The sequence below is a fragment of the Tachypleus tridentatus genome, chromosome 1, assembly GCF_004210375.1.
Source record: "Tachypleus tridentatus isolate NWPU-2018 chromosome 1, ASM421037v1, whole genome shotgun sequence".
Classification (NCBI taxonomy): domain Eukaryota; kingdom Metazoa; phylum Arthropoda; class Merostomata; order Xiphosura; family Limulidae; genus Tachypleus; species Tachypleus tridentatus.
In genome coordinates, this window is record NC_134825.1 from 39,369,609 (window position 1) to 39,396,395 (window position 26,787).

Here is a 26,787-nt window from a genome sequence, read left to right on the forward strand (position 1 = left end):
CTATGTACTGGTATTCGAAGGAAAATGTATAAAACTGTAGCACTTTATAAATAAAAAACAAAGACAAAAAACGATTGTTTATACTTTTAACACTCCTACGAAAGTGGGGCCTAATGGGCCCCAGAGCAACTTGAAAGGTTATTAATATTAGGCTAATAATTTTGTATTTAAATGAAATTGCCATTTAAATCCATTAATGAATGGATTAACGAGATTCCCACTGTCCCTATCTACTATCTAGCGAAACCACAGCCAGGGTAACGGGCTTGGAGAAATCAGGACTAGAAACGTCTTTTCGTAGGAGTGTTAAAGAAGTATCTTGTTTAGTTACATACCTGAGACAAGTCCGAGACTAGATTATCTTTCCCAAGGGTTCAAGGTTAACGACACGGACGGAATGTGAAGACCTTTGCCTGAGGCACGTTTATTTTTGTGGTATGCACTTAGAGTCCATGATTAACCTGTTTGTCGAACTTAGCATCTTCTCCTGTATTGGTCATAAGACCAGCTTTATTTGTCATCTATTCATTGTATTAAAATATTCGCTCGATATTGTTTCAGTTTGTGGTTCCTTCTAAGCAATTATTGTCAGCGAGAGATCCATTTAGTAAAACTGGAGTTTTGATTTTCTTAAATCATGCAGTGTTCCTTGTTTAAACAGAAAATTTTGAAATTTACAAATTTAGTTAATCTCCAAACTTTATAAAGTATCTGATGTTAATTTTGTTTGTTTTGAATTTCGCAAGAAGCTACACAAGGGCTATCTGCGCTAGCCGTTCCTAATTTATTAGCGTAACACTAGAGGAAAGGCAGCTAGTCATCACCACCCACTACCAACCCTTGGGCTACTCTTTTACCAATGAATAACGAGATTGGCCGTTACTTTATAACACTCTCACGGTTGAATTAGTGAGCATGTTTGGTGTGACGGGAATTTGAACCTGCGACCCTCAGATCACGACCCCAGTGACCTTAAACACCTATCGTTGATGATAAGCTCAATCTCAAGAAGGAAAAGGATATATTGTTTGATTTTATTGAAAGAAACCCGTCAGGTTTATTAGAATATCCATTACTCGCAATTTTGAGATTGTAATTTGATTTACTGAAACTTTTTATATTAAAATTACATTAGCTTTCCTTACATAAGTTAGATTACGTAAGCTTTCCCTACTTAAGTTAGATTACATTAGCTTTCCCTACATAAGTTAGATTACATTAGCTTTCCCTACATAAGTTAGATTACATTAGCTTTCCCTACATAAGTTAGATTACCTAAGCTTTCCCTACATAAGTTAGGTTACGTAAGCTTTCCCTACATAAGTTAGATTACATAGCTTTCCCTACATAAGTTAGATTACGTAAGCTTTCCCTACATAAGTTAGATTACGTAAGCTTTCCCTACATAAGTTAGATTACGTAAGCTTTCCCTACATAAGTTAGATTACGTAAGCTTTCCAAATTTTGTATCAATAAATACAGTTTGCTGTTTTATCTTCATTTGCAATATGTAGTAATTAGCTGTCGATGGTTTAGTAAAACGTTTCATTCTTAAATTTTCATTTATATTGTTTAAACAGAGGTGAATACAAATTTTCCAAATTTAAAAGTAATGTTAATTTTGTTTGTTTTGAATTTCGCGCAAAGCTATGAGGGCTATCTGCTGCTAGCCGTCCCTAATTTAGCAGTGTAAGACTAGAGGGAAGGCAGCTAGTTATTACCACCCACCGCCAACTCTTGGGCTACTCTTTTACCAACGAATAGTGGGATTAACCGTATAATTATAACGCACTCACAGCTGAAAGATGAGAATGTTTGGTGTGACGTGGTGGAATAAAAGCTAAGTAAAATGTGAAAGTTGTATTTTACCATCACACATTTAACACTTTTCATATTGTAGTCATATGCTAATACTGACCACTCCCATAAGATTGTTCATATGAACATTCTACTTTAAGAATGAAACTGTAATTATGTTCACATAAAATCACATTTTGTGTGTTTGTAATGGCACGAAGTTTTATGTGACATTCGACAATATCCTTGTTGCCAGTTTAGAAGTTTTACAGAATGTTACAACCTTTTCAAAACTTTCACTTTAGTTTCTTCAGACATTAAGTTCATTATAAACTGTTCAACGTATTGACGTCTGGTTCTGGAAGATACGGTAATGCGAACTTACAACGCTAGAAACCGGGTTTCGATACCCGTGGTGACCACAGCACAGATAGCCCATTGTGTGACTTTGTGCTTAGCTTCAGAAAGAAACCATTTGCTTTACACTACGTGTGTTTAAACTCTTACTATATATAGCAGGATTAGGGGGTGGACAGGGGAACAGGTTTGTTTCTGTAAGATAAAGTATTATTGAACTTTCTAGAATATTATCAAATTTTAGCAGAAGATTTAACTTTTATCACTTCCTGTTACTCGTTCTCTTTGTTTTGTTAAAGTCAGATTAGTTCTGGTACACACATCTCATGGTATGAATGTGAATCTTCTGTCTATCATATGTCTATCACATATAACATTGCTATATTTTGATTAAGAGTAATATTGTTCCAGCTATTTCTTGTACGACTCAAGTAACAGTTTTATTTATTATTTTGTATCCTCGTAAAATAGCGTATGACAGTACTGTTGGCAATATCCTGCTTCATGACTCCAAATACAGTAACATGTGTCTTAGCAGTTTATCTCAGTCGTCAAGTTCCTTTAAATTACGCGCCCCAGTGGCTCAGTGGCAAGTCTGCAGACAAGCGACGCTAAAAAATAATTTCAGTACCCGTGGCGGGCTGACCACATATAGCCCATTGCGTATCTTTAAAATTAACAACAATAACGAAACCGAAAGTTACATGTCGGGCCGTTTAATAAGGTTTCGTTGGTCACAAGACGTTTTAGGGAAGGACTGCGTATAGTTTTGCTTATGCATGGTCATACTGATGTTATGTGTGAATTTGCTTGTTTGTTTTGAATTCCGCGCAAACCTACACGAGGGCTATCTGCTCTAGCCGTCCCTAATTTAGCAGTGTAAGACCAGAGGGAAGGCAGCTAGTTATTACCACCCACCGCCAACTCTTGGGCTACTCTTTTACCAACGAATAGTGGGATTAACCGTATCATTATAACGCACCCACAGCTGAAAGATGAGAATGTTTGGTGTGACGTGGTGGAATAAAAGCTAAGTAAAATGTGAAAGTTGTATTTTACCATCACACATTTAACACTTTTCATATTGTAGTCATATGCTAATACTGACCACTCCCATAAGATTGTTCATATGAACATTCTACTTTAAGAATGAAACTGTAATTATGTTTACATAAAATCACATTTTGTGTGTTTGTAATGGCATTCCGTTTTATGTGACATTCGACAATATCCTTGTTGCTAAAGGGTTTAGAAGTTTTACAGAATGTTACAACCTTTTCGAAACTTTCACTTTAGTTTATTCAGACATTAAGTTCATTATAAACTGTTCAACGTATTGACGTCTGACGAACTTACAACGCTAGAAACCGGGTTTCGATACCCGTGGTGACCACAGCACAGATAGCCCATTGTGTGACTTTGTGCTTAGCTTCAGAAAGAAACCATTTGCTTTACACTACGTGTGTTTAAACTCTTACTATATATATATATATATATATATATATAGGCAGGATTATGGGGGTGGACAGGGGGAACAGGTTTGTTTCTGTAAGATAAAGTATTATTGAACTTTCTAGAATATTATCAAATTTTAGCAGAAGATTTAACTTTATGTATCACTTCCTGTTACTCGTTCTCTTTGTTTTGTTAAAGTCAGATTAGTTCTGGTACACACACATCTCATGGTATGAATGTGAATCTTCTGTCTATCATATGTCTATCACATATAACATTGCTATATTTTAATTAAGATTAATATTGTTCCAGCTATTTCTTGTACGATTCAAGTAACAGTTTTATTTATTATTTTGTATCCTCGTAAAATAGCGTATGACTGTACTGTTGGCAATATCCTGCTTCATAACTCCAAATACAGTAACATGTGTCTTAGCAGTTTATCTCAGTCGTCAAGTTCCTTTAAATTACGCGCCCCCAGTGGCTCAGTGGCAAGTCTGCAGACAAGCGACGCTAAAAATAAGGCTTCAGTACCCGTGGCGGGCTGACCACATATAGCCCATTGCGTATCTTTAAAATTAACAACAATAACGAAACCGAAAGTTACATGTCGGGCCGTTTAATAAGGTTTCGTTGGTCACAAGACGTTTTTAGGGAAGGACTGCGTATAGTTTTGCTTATGCATGGTCATACTGATGTTATGTGTGAAAACAAAGAATAACTAGTAATATGCCGTATCCAGTGCTGACGAAACCTTTCCCTCAATACCAGAGTTCATCATTCCGGTTTGGATACGACAGACACAGTAGCGTAGCGGTCGAACATTCGTCATATGTTATCATCAACAACTGGTATGTTTTTAACTACGTTAAGTAAATGAATTGTAATTATTGCTAGTATTTGTACGTTCCGTAACTAAGGTATTCTCTGTTATTTCTTTAATCTTACCTTCATTAAAAGTGGTATCTTAATCAACCAGACCAAGTATGGTATTCAACCTCCGAGGAGGTGCACATCCAGTATTTCCATAACTTCCACGGAATATGCACTGTTGTATATTTGAAAAGCTGCGAATAAAACTAGTAGACTTTCTCTCAAGGTTGCACGATTTCAGAGGACAGATGTCAGAGGAATTAGATTCAAATTGCAAGGCACCAAAATGCTCGACGTGCTACCAGTGCACCAGTTGTAGATATGATGGGATACTAGCTGCAGAGCAAGCAACTTGTAAAAGAGGCTAAGCAATAATTTACATTGGTGCTAAAGAATTATGTCTGCTTACACACCAGTATGTTTACTGAACCATCGGACATCCACGGTGTTTCATGTTTAGCAATAAAAGTGGTTAACGTGAGATGATAAAAAATCACTTGTACCACTAAATGCATATAAAAGACTCATCAGATCAAGCTCTTCAACTGCTTGTATCTTGCTGTGACTCTTCCGGGCTTCCGGATCTCGTATGGACCCTAACCAAAAGTTACACAACTAATCCGGTTGATTCAGAGGTTGTTTTTTGATATATAAAGTTTTATAATCCTTCTGTACATAGAGAAGCTGCAAACTGATACCAGATTGACCCTTATAGCAATTTTTGGCAAGCGGAGAGATCCATTGGTGTCAAGTTGAAAAGGCCAGACTTTCTTTTTTGTAATGTGCAATCAAGAAGGCTATTATTTACGTTTCTTCTCTGTGTAGAACTTTTAATAGTTCTGTCCATGATCAATTATGCGTAAAAACAATTTAAAAACTTTAAAAACTCTTTATTTCACACGTGTATGCCTATCTCTCTAACTTGCATTAACTGAAAAGGCTGGTGCTTTCTCTCGACAATGCGCGCACTCTCTCAACTAAATAGGTTTGCTTCAGTCACATCTGCCGCTTTGCATACGTGTAGTCGCAAGAATCAGCTATACGATGACTTTACAAAAACGTTTGGTATTGGCAAATTTTCATTTACGTTGTGTTGCAACGAGAAAGAGAATAAACGAATTCGTCATCAAATGGAACAATAATTGTTTGTTTGTTTTGTAATTTCGCACAAAGCTACTCGAGGGCTATCTGTGCTAGCCGTCCCTAATTTAGCAGTGTAAGACTAGAGGGAAGGCAGCTAGTTATCACCACCCACCGCCAACTCTTGGGCTACTCTTTACCAACGAATAGTGGGATTGACCGTAACATTATAACGCCCCACGGCTGGGAGGGCGAGTATGTTTAGCGCGACGCGGGCGCGAACCCGCGACCCTCGGATTACGAGTCGCACGCCTTACGCGCTTGGCCATGCCAGGCCTAGGAACAATAATAAAGCCGGAATATGCTGCAAACGATACTTGACCATGCAGCAGAAATGGGACACTAAAATGTATGGAATTTTATTTAGGAAGCTTAAAATGTCATGCAAAAGGCAGAAGCAATGTACCTGGTTTAACTTTGATTAAAATAGTTTTAGTAATTTTTCATTATTTTTGCACATTGTTATTTTTATTGATTTTAATTAAAATATTTAGTTAGGTAAAATCGTTTTGATTTAAAAACTATCACAATTAATATTGTTGCTTTCATCAAAACAACTCAGGATATTCAAATCCATTTTCCACAGAGCACGCCGGGTACTGTGCTAATTTAATATTATTATATTTTTATTATAGAGAATAGTATAAAAGCCTGTAAGAATGACGGGAACCGTTATTGAACGATCAATGAAAATTATAAAATTTACGTAAAATGAATTCATATCTACAAAATGCATATACGTTTTACTTATTTCATCAGACGCGAAGAAATTCGGCTCGTCATGGTCAGGTCTTAGGGCACTTGACTCTGAGAGTCGCGTATTCGAATCCTTCTCGCATCAAACATGCTCGCCTTTTCAGCCTTGGAGGCGTTATAAAGTGACGGTTAATCCCAGTATTCGTTAGTAAAAGAGTAGCCCAAGAGTTGGCGATGGGTGGTAATGACTAGTTGCCTTCCCTCTAGTTTTACATTGCTATAATAGGGACAGCCTACGCAGAAGGCCTCCATGCAGCTTTGCGCAAAATTCAAAACAAACAATCAAAGTAATTTTTTGATCACTATATTTTTAGTAAAAATGTAGAAAAATGAAATGTTATTGTGAGCAAAAGAACTTGTGCATTGTGAAAAAGCCCCCCGCTAGTACAACGGTAAGTCTATGAATTTAAAACGCTAAAATCAGGAGTTCGATTCTCCTCGGTGGGCTCAGCAGATGGCCCGATGTGGCTTTGCTATAAGAAAACACACAAGCAATGTGGAAGAGACTTAAATAGTACTCTTAAGCCTTTTCACTGTATTCTAGGTCAGGATGTAGAAAACAGTGCCACACATTCTGACATAAATTTTTAACTCTTTCGATTGCACAAAGGCTAAAATATCTTTAGTAGTAATAAACTTTCACTTTACTTTGTTTTAAGACCAAATAGATAATATATGTATTAAAATACGAAAATAACATTTATTAATTAACATTTCTTCAGTTAAAAAGTTTTAAACACTGACTCTGTGATGTTAGTAATAGTATGTCTGTTTGTAGTTTAATTTGAGCATTAGGCCCAACACAGAAACCTAACGAAAACAAAACAAACAAGGCTTAGCTGATACTATTTGGTAAATTTTGTTTTACTTTTGGCTAAAATTCAATCTCATAAAACTTCTGAATTAAATTGTTTTGCTGCTATACGATTGACGTTATCAAAAAATAAAGAATAAAACAAATATTTCTAATAAATCAAAATAAATATGGAGTATTGAACATAAATGCCACAGTTGGCATTGAAACAGTCAGGTGATATTTTTGTCGCTAAGCGACGATGTGAATGTAACGTGGTATATAACCATAGAAATGACCGAAATCTGGCGAACCTCGAGATAAATTATTAGGTTGACGGTTGAAAATACAGTTAATAGAGATGGTATCAAACTGATTAAACAGTACTTTCCTGTCTCTTTATTATCAGTAAGAACGTAATAATACTTTTAAAACTACAGACACCCGCTCCCTCATGTTTACATATCTCCTATTGGTACAGACTAACAAACGGTTTGATTAATAATCCAAAATGTTTGTGTGTTAGCCTTCATTTTCATGACATAAGATGATGTTTCCGTGTGCGATGTGACATACTCTTTAACATATTAGGAGTGACATCAACAAAACTTTCAACATATTTTTGCTTCAAAGCGTAAGTTGTTTTGTATATTTCCTTTGCGACAATCGTTTTGATAAAGGCCCGCAGTGAATTGCCACATTAACGTTGAATAATGAGTGCCTAGACTTTTTGCCCAATTTATATTTTTAACACGCTGTATTCTACTAGGTTCATTTTAGTGTTTTTTTCTTCTTGTAAAGTGGGTAGCTTACCCTGTTTGGAAGCTCATATTAATCATAAAGAATTTTTGTCTCACGTACCAAATGTGCATGATAATATGCCTGTTTTTCGGGCGTGGTAATGCTGGAACGAAGTCGTGTCTCGTTAGTATTACAAAAACAAAGTGAAATATTATCCAGCATGTAACATTCTTAATTTATCTCAGTAAATTGGTATTGGAATTAAAAACAAAAGTTAAAAAATCAAAGTGTAAATTGTATATGTGTAACGGCAACAATATTGTCAGTAAGTACCAGTTAAATAATGTTTTTTTTTTAAATATTTTATTTACAATTCACTGTGGGCGTTATTCTATGTTCACTATGTTTAATCTTATATTTGTCATATTAGTATCTGTTATGTAAAACCGTAAAAGAAAAGGTAGTAACAATTCCCGTATCAATGACTCATGAACCAATTGTTTTAAAATATTTTCCTGATACCGGAAGTGTGTACATGTACATTAAGAAATTAAGACGCTGTGTGTAAGATGAATTATTATTGTAAAAACAGTTCTGAGATATAAATGTTTCTATTGCCATTATTACAGCAATAGATTGAAATGTGTAACAGGAAAATACATCGATACTGTGTTACTGTTGTCCCAACTTATCGTCTCAATTTAAGGTTATATCAGATAGCACGAATCAAACTAATATTCGGTCGATTTGTTTTATTTGTTTGTTTGAATTTCGCGCAAAGCTACACGAGGGTTATCTGCACTAGCTGCCCCTAATTTAGCAGTGTAAGACTAGATGGAAGGCAGCTAGTCATCACCACCCACCTTCCACTCGTGGGCTACTCTTTTACAAACGAATAGTGGGACTGACCATCACATTATAACGCCCTTACGACTGAAAGGGTGAGCATGCTTGTTGTGACGGGGATTCGAATCCGGGACCCTTGGATTTGTGATTTGTGTTAGTGGCTTTTCTAGTTAACAAACTTTGGCATAAAGCCGTTTACATAATTCTATTTCCATGTTTCTGTAATTCGATCGGTTCTTCTGTCTGCTTCAAATATATCAGTCATGGAATAAATTAAGAATATTACAGGCATCAGACTAAACGTACTGTAAAAGTTAATTACTTGTATCAGCCAGATATTTATCTTCATCCCATTTCGGAATATTAATATGATTTACTTAGAGTTTGCTTGACCTTCTACGCACAGAGCATACGTATATAATTTTGTACACTTCAGTTAAAATGGTCTAGAATCGGTGTTGATAAAATGTGTGACCTTGTTCTATTGATCCCCGTTTTCGAGGACATCACAAGTGATACGTATTTGATAAAAAACATTTTTCCATTATCACATTAATCTTCCTTAGAGAAACAGTATGGTCCCCAGTGGCTCACTTACAACGCTAAAAAACTGTTTCGATACACGTGGCACAGCGCAGGTAGTCAGTCCATTGTGCCTTTTTGTGTTTAGTTACAATTAAATAGACAAACAAAATGTCATTGTTGATGGCATGATTTGTATAAGTGTACGGAAAATAACTCCCAACCTCTGTAGGCATTTTCTTTCTAAACCTGTCAGCAAAAACTATGAAAATCAAGTGTTCCAAATAACAGAAAATGTACTCTGCGAAAACATAAATAAATAAAAAATGTTAAGACGGTTGTGTGTTTGTAATTACTACATAAGTAAACCAACGAATATGAATCTTAGTGTGAACAGGGTATTTATTTATAAATCGATTGTAATTTGACAGCTCTTAATATTTGATGTTTCCAAGAAAATGCTCTATTGTATGTAGTAGTAACTGGATTAGTCCTACAAATCTAGTCAGAAACTATAAAAAATTTATGAAATATTGTATTGGCATGTATATGAAAAGACTGTTCTTAGTGTTTCTTTTGTTATTTCTGGTGTTTTAATATTTTAAAACGTTCACAGTACAGTGATTCAGAAATATAATAAAAGTCATAGTTGAATATTTCATTGTCCCTTTTGTAACCATTTTCTACTTCGTATACATTCCCAACAAATTCACTCGAAAAATTGAAAGCAAGAAAACTAGAAACTATCTATACCTTGCATACATATCCTAAACAATACTTACATAATGGATTTATTATATAATGGTTTATTCAGGTATCACACGCTCTTCGGATTTCAAGAGAAAAGCTGCACACTGCAATGATGTCATTATGACGTAAACTTCCGTTACTTTTGAGAAACGTGCGTTGATATCACCTTTGTGTTCGCTTCAAGATATAACGTTAATCGGCACTTTTTTTGTATATTATTTAATCTATGAAAAAAGGGTTATTTCCAGTCAAACATGTGCCATAATCAATTTCATTTTCGCTTGAATTATCAACGCGGACTTGCATTTTTTAATATTTTGCTTGAAAAATTTCGCTCATCAAATAAAACATTTTCATTCACGGAAAATTTACTGTCAAGTATTAGGTTAAAAGGATAAAATAACTATTATGTGTGAAGGTTAACGCTTATCGACAAAACGATTTTTTTTTAACAATGATATTTTGGGAAGTGTAAAATGTGTGTGAAGTTCATATAACTGTAATTCAGTGGTAAATTGGATCCTGTCTTCTTTCACTCAAACACTGGTGTGATATCAGTTAAAATTGTTTATTCAGTCGTTAAATCGCAACATTCTATGACTGATATATGTTCACGAGTGTCATCTTATTTTTATTAAGAGGCTTATTGTTTAAAATCCAGTAAACATTTTTTCTGCAAGAAAAGAAATTTTTAAACTAGTGAGATTAATTACTTTTTTCAAAAAAATTAGATGCACGTTAAGTTCTCTGGATGCACAAACTGTTCCTCAATGGCACAGCGGTATGTCTGCGGACCCGCACCGCTAAAAACCGGGTTTCGATACCTGTGGTGGGCAGAGCACAGATAATCTATTGTGTAGATTTGTGCTTAATTCCAAACAACCACAATCACTCAGTCATTAACTGTAAAATGATTTATTCTATCATATATTTCCCTCCTATATATGTATGTACCCAACTTACCATGAATGTATATGTATCTCTCTTTGTGTGTGTGTGTGTGTGTGTGTGTAAATGTATACACGTGTTCTCAATCTTGGGATGATTATCGGGTTCGGGAGTTACTTGTCACTTTTCGGTATTCTGCCAAGCCAGCTCATTAGGAAGATTTATTAAAATAACAGAGGTAAATACAATTTATAATAATATATATGGAAATGTATTAGAAATAAAATAATGTATTTGATATTCCAAAACAACAACAGAACTTAGAGATATATCAAAATAAAAACATTTATTAATTTTTTGAAACGCACCAGGCCTCCTCCCGTTAAATATTATATATATATATATATAACGGAAGAAAGGCAAATTGAAGTTGGTGTCACGTGACTTTATCACACACGCGACATGTTGTCCAACCTCCATTGGGTAAAATTGAAATAAGGTCGAGCGTCTGCGAAGTTTGATTTTAATTAATTTTACATTTCGAAAATAACTTTACTAACATATTAGAAGAAGGTTCTATATTACGTAATACAGTAACCTATATACGTGTATGTGAATTTTACATCTTTGTTAGATGTATGTCGCCGTATAGAGCAGTTGACACGTTACAAATTAGCTGTATGTTTTCCTTCTAATTTTGCATACTACTGGTTTCTTTCATTTCTTTCTTTTAATTAGGACACGAAGAAAAGTGACTTCAAAGATTATATCCAGTAATTGAATATGTAGCCTAGTTTTTATAGAGTTAAGGAAGTGTTTGTGGAGCTACTCTGAATTGCTCGTGATCAACCTTTGGTCTAACCTCTCCAGTTTGCTCTGTACTTTTTACCTTTTTGCGTAATAGTTTAATTAATTGTGAAATAACCATTTTGCCAGTTTGGGATATAAATATATTCATAATCTTAATAAAACTCGTAGGTTCAGGAAGTATTGATAGTAATTAATAAATACCTTGTAACCCGAGCGCTTACAAAAGGTTAACAATTTTTCTTCGGGAGCAAATTTGGTAATCTAAATACATGGTACCCATATATGTATACTTGTTGCTAGTGGCTTGTTATAACTTTTTCTATTTATTGCAATGAAACATTGTTCTTTGAACTATCGTTTATGACACTGTTTTAGTTTGATAATTCCTTCAATCCAACGTACGTGTAAATATATGTATATATGTATATTTCTTATTTTTTTCTCTACTCGGAATTATTGGTTTTATAAGGTTAAAAAACTTTATAAGAAATAAAATATGTTTTAACTTAAAGTTCTCATTTCGTATTAAAATCGATACAAAACAAATTATTGTAAATGATGTTTCGAAAATGAAGGTTTTAATAAAAATGGTCAAATGCTACATTTTCATAACATTTTAAGGTGCATATATTACCACACCTTAGATTTACGAGTGCTAAGAAAGTGTCGCATTAAATGGCAATAGTTGAGTCTTTGGTTAATCACCGTATCTCTATTAAGCTACACAGCATTAAAAAAGAAGGAAAAAACCGGCGGGTTATACACATCCGGTGAAACTTGTTATCCTTGTTATAATTAGCAAGGACTAGTCTGTACAATCCATGCGTATCAAACTATTGTTATCACTTTTAAAAACAGATCTTCAGCAGTGTTTTGTGTTTGTGTCCATCAGTAAATGTTCACGATTTTGATGGATTAAATTACAAAATATGTTTACCTGGAACCTAATTACGTCGTGAAGCATCGTTTAAAACGTGAGAACATGAGATTACTTCAGTAATTAAGAACACAGGAAATTTCCAATTTTATCCCAGACGCACAAACCGGTTAAATAATAACTAGATTTGTAAACTGATATCTGTGATAACATGCACGTTCTCGCTGTTGAAAGAGCTTACGTTTGTGACCTTCCTGCAGTATAAAAAAGTTTCTGTTGATTCTTACAGTTTAACTGCTGCGTTATATTGATACTTGTGTCGTCATGTTGAATTTCTCACAAAACAAACGTTTCCAACTGAATAATATAGAGAAAGTGTTTGATGTTGTATAATGTAGTTAGTGTATTTTACGCTGACTTTCTTGTGATATGAATACGATAGACGCGTTGAATTGATAATGTGTACAATGTAGCTTTTCCACTATTGTAAACACACGCCTTGTTAATATATAATAAGTATATGCGATTTAAAAAAAAAAAAAATTCAACAATATAAACGTAAGCGTGTTGTGTTGAACAAGTAATAATGTGACATGTCGATTCCAGCTCAGTGCGAATATTTTTATCGTGCTAAAACTCTCGATTACGCATCATAAACTCCCAAAAATTTGTGACGTGTTAAATATATTATTTTGGTAGTGTAAACTCTTACGATATGAATACATTTGTATACTGTTTAAAAAGTTGTTTGGAATAACAGATCCACTCGATACTACTTGCACTGTTGACTTCTCACGAAATAAAACAGCGGTAAGTTTACAGATTTACAACGCCAAAATCAGGGGTTCTATTCCTCTCGGTGGGCTCAACAGATAGCCCGATATGGCTTTGCTAAGATATAACACACAAGCACACACGAAATAAAAATAGAACAATGAAATTGTGCAATGATTATTTTTATTAGAATAAACTTCAGATAACCCTAAATATGCCCTATATAGGTGTAGAATTAATGTACCCTACCATAATATTATGCAACGAAAAAAGTTTATATCTGAGTTTAACAGGCATGTGTCATATAGTTGAATGTTTTCCTATATAAAAGAGAGTATATAACCAAGGGTATAAGATTTATTTATTTGGTATATTGGAGGTAAGGTAGCTAGTTAACAGCCCTTGCAAACAACTCTTGAACTGTTTTTGTGTGAACGTCGTAAAACGAGATCTGAACCTCATTCTCGACCTCAAATCATATACAAGTACGCTCGACATTTGACTAAGCCTAGCTAGACGTAGAAATTTTCTTTAATGAACAGATATACCTTCATTATACCTAAATCACATCTAAATTGATGAATAATATCTAAATAGAAAAATAGGAAAAAAAGAGATATAACTTAACATACTACTATGAGTAGTATATAATTAGCATGACAACAATTTCCCTGCTCTCAGTTTTATTTTATTTATATACATTCGACCGTGAGTGTGAGCAAAACAAAAGCTGTGATAACGAAGATCTCTGTGCTGGTTCTTGAATTTTCCATAATGCTTTTTTAGACACTTAGTTTTTTTAGGAAGTAGGAGAAGAGAGCTTAGATGATTCGTTTAAATTGTCATTTAATTAAATAATAAATCATGTGTTTCGGATCAACTTCGCTTAGTTTATCATACAAAAATGAAAGTATTCTTGTTATCCAAGTCATTTTATCCAACTTCAAGACGCGTAAAGTAGAATACTAGGGTTTATTATGCAGTTTTAATAATTTATGCATCGTAAACATAACATTCTAACGGAAGCAGGCCCAGTATGGCCAGGTAGTTGAGGGTGCTTAACTTGCAATCTGAGGGTCGCGATTACTTACCCTCATCCTACCAGACATACTCGCTCTTTTAGCCGTGGGGTTGTTATAAACTTACGTTTAATCCTACTGTTCGTTGGTAAAAGAGTAGACCATGAGTCGGTCGGTGGTGGTAATGGCTATCTTCCCTCCTTGTAGTATTTCACCGCTAAATTAGGGATGGCTAGTGCAGATAGCTCTCGTGTAGTTTTGAGCGAAATTGCAGACAAAACTAACAGTGACGTCGATTTCATATCGCCAGACAATCGGAGCAAAGAATTTTAACCATATACTTTGCTCGTTGGATAAGCAATTTATATTATTCCATATCATTCATGTTTTTTTTTGCTAAAGCACACCTTGGGTAGATATTTAATGAGGCATACAAGTTTCTGTTGGTTCTGAAACATAAAAACGTGTACCTTTTAAACGTCAAACTAAAAATGTAAATTCAAATATATTGTTTTAACGTTGTTCTTTTGTCAACGCATTCTTTAAAATTATTTGAAGACTACTTTACCTAACAAGAAAAATTTAGTTTAATTCTTAGTTTCTTTAATTTTCTACACTTGTAACTAGTAGGCCTAAGTTAATTGCATTCAAAGGAAGTATCTTGCTAATGGTACCATGATTAACGTTAGAAGTAAATTTACTTGTACAGTTTCAAGGGTGATAGACAGAAAAACTGAATATAACCGATAACCTGAACTGTTCAACCACTACAGTGCTCTAAATTGACTAATTCATTTCTCGCTGTTTCTTGTATTTATAACGTAGCGTTATTTTAAGACACTTTAAAATCTCCCAATCACTATATCTCCGAACGTCCTAGGTCTAATGGTAATATAACGTCAGATGTCCTTTAGCTGACATCTGAATTAAAACATTAAAAACACTTACAACAACATACGTCAATTTAATTAATAAACTCCCAGTTACACACAATAAAAATAAATATAACTTAACGCTGCAATGTTGTTATATTGCTTTTATTCCCAGGCAACGCCGGATTAAGGTATGGGCGTGATGGCCTGAAACCCAGGCCTCACACTAATTAGGGAGCCTCAAGCAGTCATTATAAATGTATTGCACGTAGAGATTCTGTCTCGAGGGGGCCTGTATAAGTTGAAGATCCTACGGCCAATAAAACCCTTAATCCGATCTTGTACCCAGGGTCTCAGTATGTCCAGGTGGTTAGGGTGTTCGACTCGTTACCTGAGGGTCTCGAGTTCGAATTTTCGTCGCACCAAACATGTTCGCCCTTTCAGCCACGTGGGCGTGATTATGCCACGTTTAATCCCACTATTCTTTGTGAAAGTTGGCGGTGGGTGGTGCTTTGCGCAAAATTCAAAACAAACAAACAAATAAATTCTCGGTTGGAGCCAGTAGTTACATGTGATAGGGACCTTGAAGAGGAATGTGTTCCAGGAAATGAGTTTACTTTAAATTTTACTGGGCATTTATTCAATGGATGTAGTTAGATAGAGGGCTGAACCCTACTAGTGTTTTAAATAATCTTGAAAATAACAATATATGTTACAAATTCTTAATTCAAATAACTCAGACACATACTTTTTTAAGAATTAGATTTATAAAAGTTGATTGATATCTACATTGTACAATATTTTAAGTACAGATATATAAAGTATTTACATAGTTAAACGCCAATGATTTTGTTAACAGAAATTTCTTTTAAATACAAGGTTACAAGCTATTTGATAGGTGTAAGAGTATACCTTTTAAATAGGTATACAAAATGTGTGTTACATCCAGTTGAAGTTGAGTATATCACAGATATAAGGAGATTCAACCCATTTGGGTGTTTATTAATTGATATAAAAGGAAAAGGCTTTAAGTGGGAAATTTTACATACCACCAAATGATACTGATGGAATTACTGAGACACTTTATAGTGAGATTAGGATTTCAACTGTTAATAAGGTCATAATTATGATGATTTTAATTTCAGGCATATAGAGTGGGAAATGTTAAAGTCAAATTATTTTTGGACAAATTTCTGGACACTGTTAAACATGATTTTTTTTCAAAAATTAGTCAAGGAATCTTACATAAATAATGCTACTTAGATTTATTGTGAACTTCAAATGTAGAAATGATGGAGAGGATAGAAATTGGAGAGCATCTGGGTGCAAATGATCATTGCTGTATTAAGTTTAATGTTTTGCTGCATGTGAAGATAAGAAATAGTGATACTTTGGTTATAAATTTCATAAAAACAAATTTTGAAAGGATGTGACACAAATTATTTGTTTTGAACTAAGCAGATGAATTATTTGGAGACACTGATCAGATGTGGAAAATTTTAAAAGATAAATTTTTAAATATTAGAGGTAAATATATTCCTTATAGAGAGAAAGGGGTAACTGTAAATAATAAAACAGGTAGGCTCAAAAAGAGTACGAGAGATAAAAGTAAAGAAAAGTATCATAAATTTAAGAAATATGAATTGACTGGTATGACAGGAGATTTAGAAGGTTATAGAAAGTCAAGAAAGCTGGACTTCAAAATGGATGTATAAGAAAGGGATGGCTGAAAATATAAAAATTAACAGTTAGAATTTCTTTAAATACATTAAGGATAAACAACATGTTTAGATGGGGTAGTACCTTAGAGGAATAATAAAGGAAAGCTTGTATCTGATGATTTTGAGATGGCTGGGTTATTAAATTTTGTTTTTTTGTCTGTTTTTACTAATGAAGGTTTAACCAATATTTCACATTTTTAACACATGACAGATGGAAATGAGATTGAACAAAATGACTGTATTAATTCTTAGCTGGTTAAGGAAAAACTAGGATGTTTAAAAAATGATGATGCTTCTGAGCCAGGTAATTTTTTTCTAATGGTTTTGAAATAAGTTTAAAGATTGAATATGTGAACGACTTGGTACTAGTTTTTGCAGGTCCTGGAGTAGCGGACAGGTACCAGAAGATTGGGAGTTGGCTAATGTTACTTCTCTTTTCAAGGGAAGTGATAACAATTGTCCCAGTAATTATAGGCCTTTTAGTCTTTTATCAACTGTGGGAAAAGCTTTGGAAAGTCTGATAAAAGATGCTATTCAAATTCATTTAGCAAAGTTTAGAATTTTATTGGATAGGTAATATATTTTACTATGGAAAAAAATCTTGCTTTACAAATCTTTTGGCACACTTTGAAAATGTTACTGCTTATGATTTGGTGCATGTGGATTTTCAGACAGCATTTTGAAAGATGCCACATAAGAGGCTTGTAAATGAAAACATAGTTGTGGGGGATAACTTAGCAAAATGGATAGAAAACTGGCTGGATGGAAGCTGTTACAAATGGAGTTCACTCAAGTTGGATTAATGTCACAAGAAGGGGTGCCTTAGGTTTCATTCTTAAGACCTTTGCTCTTTTTGATTTTGATTTACTTCAGTGGTATACATGAAAAAATGATCAATAAATTACTTACATTTGAAAATAGTATTAAGGTCTTGGGTGTTACCAGCTGTGAAGAGGATCCTGCTATTTATATCATTTAGTGAGATTGTGAAGGGATTTGATAGTTTCGATGCTTCATCTTTTTTTATACTTAATGCTGAGAATAGTAGGACTGGATGACACAAATAAAGTTTGGCAGGGTAGGAGTCATCTTCAGCTAAGACAGTTTTATTTTTCTGACAGGATAGTTGGCCTTTGGAATTGATTGTTTTCAGATGTTGTGGAAGCAGTAAATTTAAGTGAGTTTAAGAGAAAGCTTGATAAGTATGTGAATGATAAGGGATAGCTTTAAGTTTTTTAAAATTTATTTATTAATAATTTTATTTTGGTTTAGAAGATGGGACAGACAGGTGGACTAATAGGTCCCATATTTCCCCAAAATGCTATGTTATACTAATTTATCTACTTCTATAATTTCATAATATTCAATTTAGTGTTTCTTCGAGAAGCTGTTTAGACACATATTGTGTGTGTGTTTCTTTAATGGTTGTTTTATTATTTCCAGGTCAGAATATAGCTTATTAATAATTTTTGAATAATAGATGTGAAAAAAATGTTAAACTTAAGATTATTTCAGTTTATAAATTTCACTATGGATAAAATCTAATAAAGAAGAACAGGTTTTTTTCTTCCTGAATTTATGTTACATCAGCTTGTTTATGCATATACATTAATTCTGTAGTTAGTGTAGGTCATACAATTAAAAATATTTTTATGTATTAAGTGTTGAATAATAAGTATTTATTTGGATGCTAAAACTGAACTGCTGTCACAATTTCCAAGAATTATTGATTACTGGCTGATATACCAGATCAATGCATCGGGAAAATGTAGAGGACCAGATTTGAATGCTAACTTTTATATAATGTTTGGGGGAGGGAGTCCTAAAGGTACATTTTATGTTTGGTAACAATTAGTCCATCAGCTCTCCAGTTACAAGTGGAAATGACGTACAGGGAAGACATAGAAGCACTGGGAGCAATATGGAGGTTATGGAAGTCAATTAGGAATAGTGTAAATATTTTTTCATCTCATTGTTTCTTACTATAATATCCTTCTCATCTGTAGTGTTTTATGTAATCAGTAGGAGTTTGTTGGTTTATGTTAATTTTTTCTATTATTGGGATTTATCATAAAAAAAGTGAAGCCATGTGACAAATCATCAACACAAATAGTTCCAGCTGGTTGTGAAATATGAAGATAAATTACACACCAATTTTATATACATACAAAGAAAACTTTAAGAAACTTCTATGTTATTAGAAAAAAGTAGAAATCATTGTGCATGTATACCCACTATTTCACAAATGTGGTGTCCCCCGCTAGTACAGCTGTAAGTCTACGGACTTACAACACTAAAATCAGGGGTTTGATTCCCCTTGGTGGGCTTAGCAGATAGCCTCATGTGGCTTTGCTATAAGAACACACACACAAATGTGGAAGTACATTTTTCAGAATGGACATAATGGCAAAATAGAGAGTAAATATAAATATAAGCATAACCATTTTAAAATCATTGTATCATTTTTTCACCATGATTCTCTTAAAGAGCATTCCCCACTGGTACAGCACTAAGTATACAGATTAACAATGCTCCAGGGCTTTTCTAGCCTTTCGATTCCCCCTTGTTGGATTCAGCAGATTGCTCGATGTGGTTTTGCAATAAGAAAAACAAACACACACACTGTTAAAGATCACATAGAGACAGCAGAAATCTTAATTATCCAAATTATTTGTAGTTTGCAGTGTTTTGTCTGTCTTGCTTTTACAAACGAAATATAAGCTTCATATGAAATGGATAATACTTTTACATCTATGTAATTTAATATGATGTCATTTTCCATAGAATATTACATTTTTCATGCCTAATTAAGCAGATGATTTATCACAAGTACATTTCTAATTCATTTGATAATATAAGAGTTGCGTAAGATAATAGAATTACATTTGTAATGCTTCATGGCTACATGGGTAGAAAATACTTGTTTCTATACTTCTAATGACAATCAACATTCAGTTATACTTTTGCATTTACAATGTAGTATCACTTATTTTCTGAGAAATTCAAGTTAGGTTTAAGTAACTGTTCTTCTTCAGCTTTTCCCTTTAGCAGGAGTTGCCATACTTTATGTGTGTTTTTCCTCCTATGATCCATCATTGCTTTTCATTGCCATGTTTTCTGCAGTTCCTTTCTTTTTCATATCTTATTTAATCCCATCTTTTCAATGCTTTACTGGCCTTTCTTGTTTTCTCTTGAAGGCAGCTCTAATCCTCTCCTTATTGCTTGTTCTTTTCTTTATGTGACTGAACCACCTAAATCTCGATTTTCTAGCCTTTTCCTCAATTCTGCAGAACTTTGTCATTTCCTTAAGTTTGTAATTAATTCTTTTCTCATTTGGTGACACTCTCAACAGCCAGCTCAGAGTTCTTCTTTCCATTCTTATCAACAAACCTTTTTCATTCTTTTTCAAAGTCTGTGTACTGGCTTTGTAGAGGAGCAGTGGTCTAATCATGATCTCCCACAAGGTTTCCTTTCAACAATCATTATTCAAGATGTTAACAACAGAAATGACCCTTGGTGTAGCCAAATATTTATTATAAACTTGTCTATTTCTCTGTATATTGTCTTCACAAATGTTTTCACTCTGTCACAAGTGGCTCTCAACAGTCTTATTAACTTTTTGGGCACTCTTTTCTTTCAGAGACACTAGTATACCAATTTTCATGGCACTCTGTCATGTGCTTCCTACAAACTTACTAAAGCATAATTTCATTCTTTTAGGTACTTTTCTTGCAACTGTCACAGTATAAAGATTATGTTTACTGTTCTTTTCTCAGCCTGAAACCCATACTGTATTTCTCAGTATCTATGACTTTCTTTGTTCTGATTTTTAGTCCCTTTCCTTTCACTAGATGCTACATCAGTTTTGTTCCTTTGTAGTTTTCACGCTTAAGAGCATCTCCTTTCTGCTTGTAGATGACTATCATTAGGCTCTCTCTTCCCTTCTGATTTTTTTTGACAGGGTCCATACATACCCAGATTCATTATCTCCTAGTACCTTTACCATCTCAATGACAATCTATGATGGACCTTCAACTTTATCTGTCTTCATTTTCTGATTGCTTCTTTGACTTTCACGCTACTGATGTCCAGTACTGGGCCTCTGGTGGTGGTGTATCCTCCAATTATTCTCCCTCATTTTTGGTGCTAAATAGTTCTTCTTATTACAGTTTACATCTCAGTTTTATTGCCTTTTCATTCATCAAGAGCTTCCACTTTTGTCCTTAATTACTTTAGTCATTATAATGCCTCCCTCCAATTTCCATGTGCTTGGCTATCCTATAAATACCATTTTCTCTCCTTCTAGCTTCTGCATGTTGTCATACCAATTTTTAACTGCCTCATTACTTGCAATTACAACTACTCTCTTCCCCCTCCCTTTTTTCTCTTTTTTTGTTACTTCATTTTTGAATAGCTATTCTTCATTATCTGCCATTATTTGAAGGCTTCTTTCTTTTCCTTGATGGTTAGCTGTATTTTTTCAGTTCACCATCATGCTTACTTCTTTTTGGGTCCATATCCTTTTGTTTTATGTAAATGTTTTATGCCTCTTAGGTTTAATTAACATAATATAAAAAATATTAAATTGTTTCTTTTTGTGTCATCTCTTGTACTTAAATATTATGTATTTTGTAAGAATAATATAAATAAATTTGTTATTGTTTTAGCCACGAAACAAAACCACAACATGGGAGGATCCCCGTAAAATCTTAGCGTTGGAGCTTTGACTACATCGAGAAGTTCTAACCTTTTAGTGTCAACTTCTACTTCTGGTTCAAACTTACCACCAATAAACCTAGGCCCACTTCCTGAAGGCTGGGAACAGGCATGTACACCAGAAGGTGAAGTGTATTTTATTAACCATAATGACTGCACCACATCTTGGCTGGATCCACGATTAAGTAAGTAATTTGTTTTTCTTTGCTACTTACTAGCTACTTCATTTCTGTTTCTTTCTGAGGCCTTTTACTTATGATTATTTATTCCATTTACATTTTTACATTATTCATTTGATTCTTTATCTTGTAATGTATCTATATATTAATTTATTGTTTCATTTTTATTTTACTCAACCATTTCTTGATAAATATTCTATCCACTTTTCTTTTTTGTTAATATTCAGAATTCACTCATTTTTATTTTATGTTTATTTCTTCTTTCCTTCTTAGAATCCTCACTTTCTTTTTTTTTATGTTATAATATCATCCTTTATTCAGCTATTAAATTTTTCAAAAATATGTTGATATCCTTTTCTTATTTTATATAATTATTAATATTAATACATTTATTCAGTTAACTGTGTTAGTTATTTTGAAATATCATTGAGAATAATCTGTGTACCTAGCTCTTTCTGATATTTTTGACATGTCGTTCATGTTACTTCTGCTTGCATAGGTTTTACTTTCCTTCTCCACTATTATAGTATTGATTTTTTCATTGTTAGTATTTGGTTTGTTATGTATAGCTTTGTTTTAATTTTGTCTAATAACATCCTTATTTATTACTTCTTATAATTATTTTTTTTTACTTTATTTATTAGTGGCTTACTTGTTTCTTCTTTTGTAAATGAATATTCAGGTTGATAAAAAACACTCTGTAACAGTCTTTGTCAGACATATAATGTTATTATTTAAACTAAACAACAAAAAATTTGTGATTCTTAGTATGAAAAACACTAAGTGCAGCTGTTAAACAGCAAAGTAACCAAATTATTATTTTTTGCTCTAAAAGTGAATTATTTGTTTTTCTGCAATAGAATAAGTTTATGGTACTATTTTGTTACTCTTATCTCAACATTGAAAAAACATTTTTAACCTGAGTCATTTCACTGGTAAACTTCAAACATTGCAAATTGGCTTTTGATCAATACTTTATTACTTTTCTAGCCTTTTTAATTAATGGTCTAACCTTTTTAGTTAATGGTAAGAAATATAATCTTTTGGATGTTGTCACACTTGTAATGTGACCTCATTTTTCTATATTAGGATATACATTTCAGTTTCCTTTGATGCTTTGATTAAACCTTCTATGAGTTCAATACATGAAAATGTTTATCTTCAAGTTAATCAACTACTGAATTCTTCCATTTGAAGAACTTGTAGAAGTTTTTGTGTTAAGAAAACTTCAAGTCTTGAACACATTTTACCATGTTAGCACTATGTAAAAGTTTAATTACCATGTTAACTAAATTTGTAATTTTATTATGTTAAAAATTTGTAAAAGTTTGATATGTTAATAAACCTTTTAAACTTTGAAGAAGCTTACCATTTGAACAACTTTTTTAAATGTTGAAAAAATTTACTTTATTATGTTAACAGCTTGGTGAAATTTACCATATTAACAACCATTGAAACTACTACAAACTCAGTTTGGTAGAAAACTTACAAATAAAGTAATATAAAGTAGTAATACCAGTTGTTATCTTGTAAGTACACTACAGTAACTTCAATTTAATTTTCTTTTTTACCACTCTTTCCCAGCAGATTATAAAAAAACAGATTGAGTTATCATATAAGTAAAATGAATTTCATTTTAATTGTTTTTACTGGAAATAAGATATTGAAATAGCAAATTCTCAATTTTTTTTTATAAAGTTATCGTCTATGGGTACTACTAGAAACAATAAATCTGATTTGAAAGGATCATCTGGACTGTAAAAGATACATAACGGTATGTTTAACAAGCCATTAATGAATAGTCCTGTCAGAAATCTTTATAACTCTTTCATCACTTACATCAGTCAGATATTTTATAATTATGTTTATTTATCAGCTCTACAGCTAGGAAGATTGCCATTAATGCAGAGTCCTCATCATGGTCTTCAACAACCAACTATGCCATCTTCACAACAATTAGGCCAGCAGCAACAACAGGTGAGATAACCAACCGTTTGTGGGTAAGAGAAAAAATGCTCTATTGCACCACAACAGAATTTTAAGAACCTTCTTCATGGGAATACTTGTCTAAGTTATAAATGTTTCAAAATTTGTATTTCCACATTTCTTTGAACTAACTCTCTTCCCCTTTTTTTTTTCTGTTTCTTTGAAAAAAAGTTTCATTGAAAACTGTTTCAAGAAGATACTTATGTTTATTAATTCATTAATTATTATAGACCAACTGAGCCACTGCCACTTTGAGTTAACAAGTAAAATAGAGGAGGAATCATTGTGTTTGCAAGCAAAGAACTGTATTAGAAGACATGCCTATTGATTTGTAGCTTTTATTATGCATACTAAGTAGCTGGGGTTCTGGTACCCTGGATGGAAGTTACGTAAATTCAAGATTAATGAAAGGTTATCTTAGGATATGAAAAGTTATATCCTTTATATACAATTGAAAAAAACAAACAAACCCAAAATGCCTATAAAAACAGCAAAACACAAAATGTTACACCATAAGTTAACATGTATCTTCTCATGAACTCAACAAACCTTCATGCCAAATTTGGTGAAGATTCATCAATGTGGTGAAGTAGAGATAAAAAAACAAACAAACCCCAAAATTAATCATGAAAACCTCACGTGCAAAATTGAAAATTTGTATGTATTTCCTCATGGATCTAATGAACCTACATACTAATTTTGAAGATCCATCCACACCTGAAAAGTACCTACATTGACATACAGCAGACATTACTATTATATTTTTATAGATGGCGCCAGTGCATGAGATTCGTGTGTGACATTTTGACATGACATAATATCTGCACCCTGAGATTGGAGAAAAATAAAGTTCTCTGTTACAGGAAATAGAGGTGAAATAAGAAAATTGTGATTTCTATTGCAAATCTACATGCAAACAGGATAAAAAATCCTATTTTCCAAATAGGTGCAGGCCAATTCAACAGGAACTCAGTCTCATGTTCAGAACAATGCAGTATCTGCTTCAATATCAGCTGCAGTGACCACTGTGACAGGATCAGTGAACAGTCAGCTGAATCTTCAACAGCAACAGCAAAAACAAAGACTTCACAGACTCCAGCTGGAACGAGAACGTCTCCGGCTTAGGCAGCAAGAAATACTCAGACAGGTAAACATGGTTTTTAGTGTTATCAAAAGTAACACAATGGCCATTTATCCCTGCATAATACCCTTGAACTTGCATTCAGTTTATGGTCCAGTTGTATAATGAAATATAAAATCCTAAAGCGTGAATTATGTAGAAATACATCTTTCAGAGAATAAGTTGGTAAGTTGATGCAGTCTTAAATATTACATAACCATGAAATTAACAACTATGGTTACTATGAGAAAACATCTGTGCCAGCTGATGTCATACAGTAGTAGTACTTGACTCTTGTTTTTAGGAAAAGTGTTTAAACAAATGGACTGATTATTTATTACAAAGTTTGTCATTTAATTTTTATGCAGCTAGTAGACTTATAAATTGTGAACATATAATTTCTTGATATTAAGTGAGTAAAGAGAAGGCAAAGGACAGTAATGATAAATAATTGGAATTTACATCATAATGCTGATAAATTGTAATTTGTTCTGTTTATTTGATGCTAACTTGTGTTACTATTTGGTGGTGCTAAGTGCTTTTAACCATTGTTATAATATTTTACTATGAGTAACAAACTATTAATAAGTTACCATCTTGAAGAGTGGCAGAGAATTACAATGCAGACACCTGTGACCTTTTATTCACAAGAGTGGCCTTGTTCAGTTTTTCATTTCTTATGCATATGCAAACTGTACCTTGTAATTCAAAGTGTTCAATTTCCTTATGAAAATGTACATATATATAAAAAAAATATCCCCCTAGTTTTTCATGTAGCTTTTTGAAAGACGTAAGTGAAGTTTACCTCAGAGATGTAGCCAGAAAAATGGTGGTTGGGGTCAAACATCCATCTCAATACTGTAAAATAGTGAATAGTCCATTATCTTCTGATGTTTTTTTAAAGTAAACATTTTCATTTAACTTACATACATTTTTTTTTGGGTAGAAGAAAAGAGTCATGTTGTTTAGAAAAAAGACCCTCTCGACAACACTAACTTTGTAATAGTTTACATTTGGCAGATTAAACAATGACATTGAGAATTACTGTTTGTTGCTGTACTGTATTTAGATTTATACAACATTGAAATTTGGTGCAAACTTAGTATTGTGTTTACATACACACATAAATGTTTGATTGGTATTGCTTGAAATTGTATAATCAAGTTTGTTTTAGTTTTATGTATTCATTTTTCAACATAAAATATACTTCTGAAGTAACACTTCATTAACCTGAATTTACTTTTTAGAATAAAAGTATTCATTATTTTGAAAGATATCACGTACACAAAAACTGACAAAGAGAAATTGCTTTGATTTGTTACTGAACTGATAAGAGTCGGCTCTAAACGAAGTGAGAGATGTGTACATCAGTGGGATAAAGCAGTCCAGTGTTTGAACAACTACTTCTAATCAGCAGTATGAACAAGGTCATTTACTTCTTATCTATTATATAATGATAGATTATGCTACATAATACACATTAATATTTTGTTTCTTTTTTTTTCTCTTAATTTTTTCTACATGCATGTTTTTTACCTTTTTTGCTTAAGATTATTAGGATGTGTAATTTCCTGATGGTGAAAAAAATTATTTGGCTTTCATTAAGTTTAACATAATAACATTAACTTTGTAGACGTTATATCTTCTGTCTACCACACCTCATTTCACATCATCCACAAACGTTTTTTGACCATTTTTTTTTGTTACTTCACATCATGCATATTATTAATTAGATCTGAAGCTTGTATATTAAAAAAAATGTGTAAATGTTAGCTGCTTAGGACTGTTTTTTAAG

At 33.1% G+C, this 26,787-nt stretch overlaps 1 protein-coding gene across 1 annotated transcript in view; it reads left to right on the forward strand.

Annotated features, from left to right (window-relative positions):
• LOC143246524 (transcriptional coactivator YAP1-like) overlaps positions 1 to 26,787 on the forward strand; it is a 63,485-nt gene that overhangs the window by 20,229 nt on the left and 16,469 nt on the right. The window contains 5 exon segments of the mRNA XM_076493388.1: positions 21,659 to 21,666; positions 21,669 to 21,695; positions 21,698 to 21,892; positions 23,763 to 23,863; positions 24,819 to 25,019. Of these exon segments, the coding sequence (XP_076349503.1) occupies positions 21,659 to 21,666; positions 21,669 to 21,695; positions 21,698 to 21,892; positions 23,763 to 23,863; positions 24,819 to 25,019 (532 nt within the window).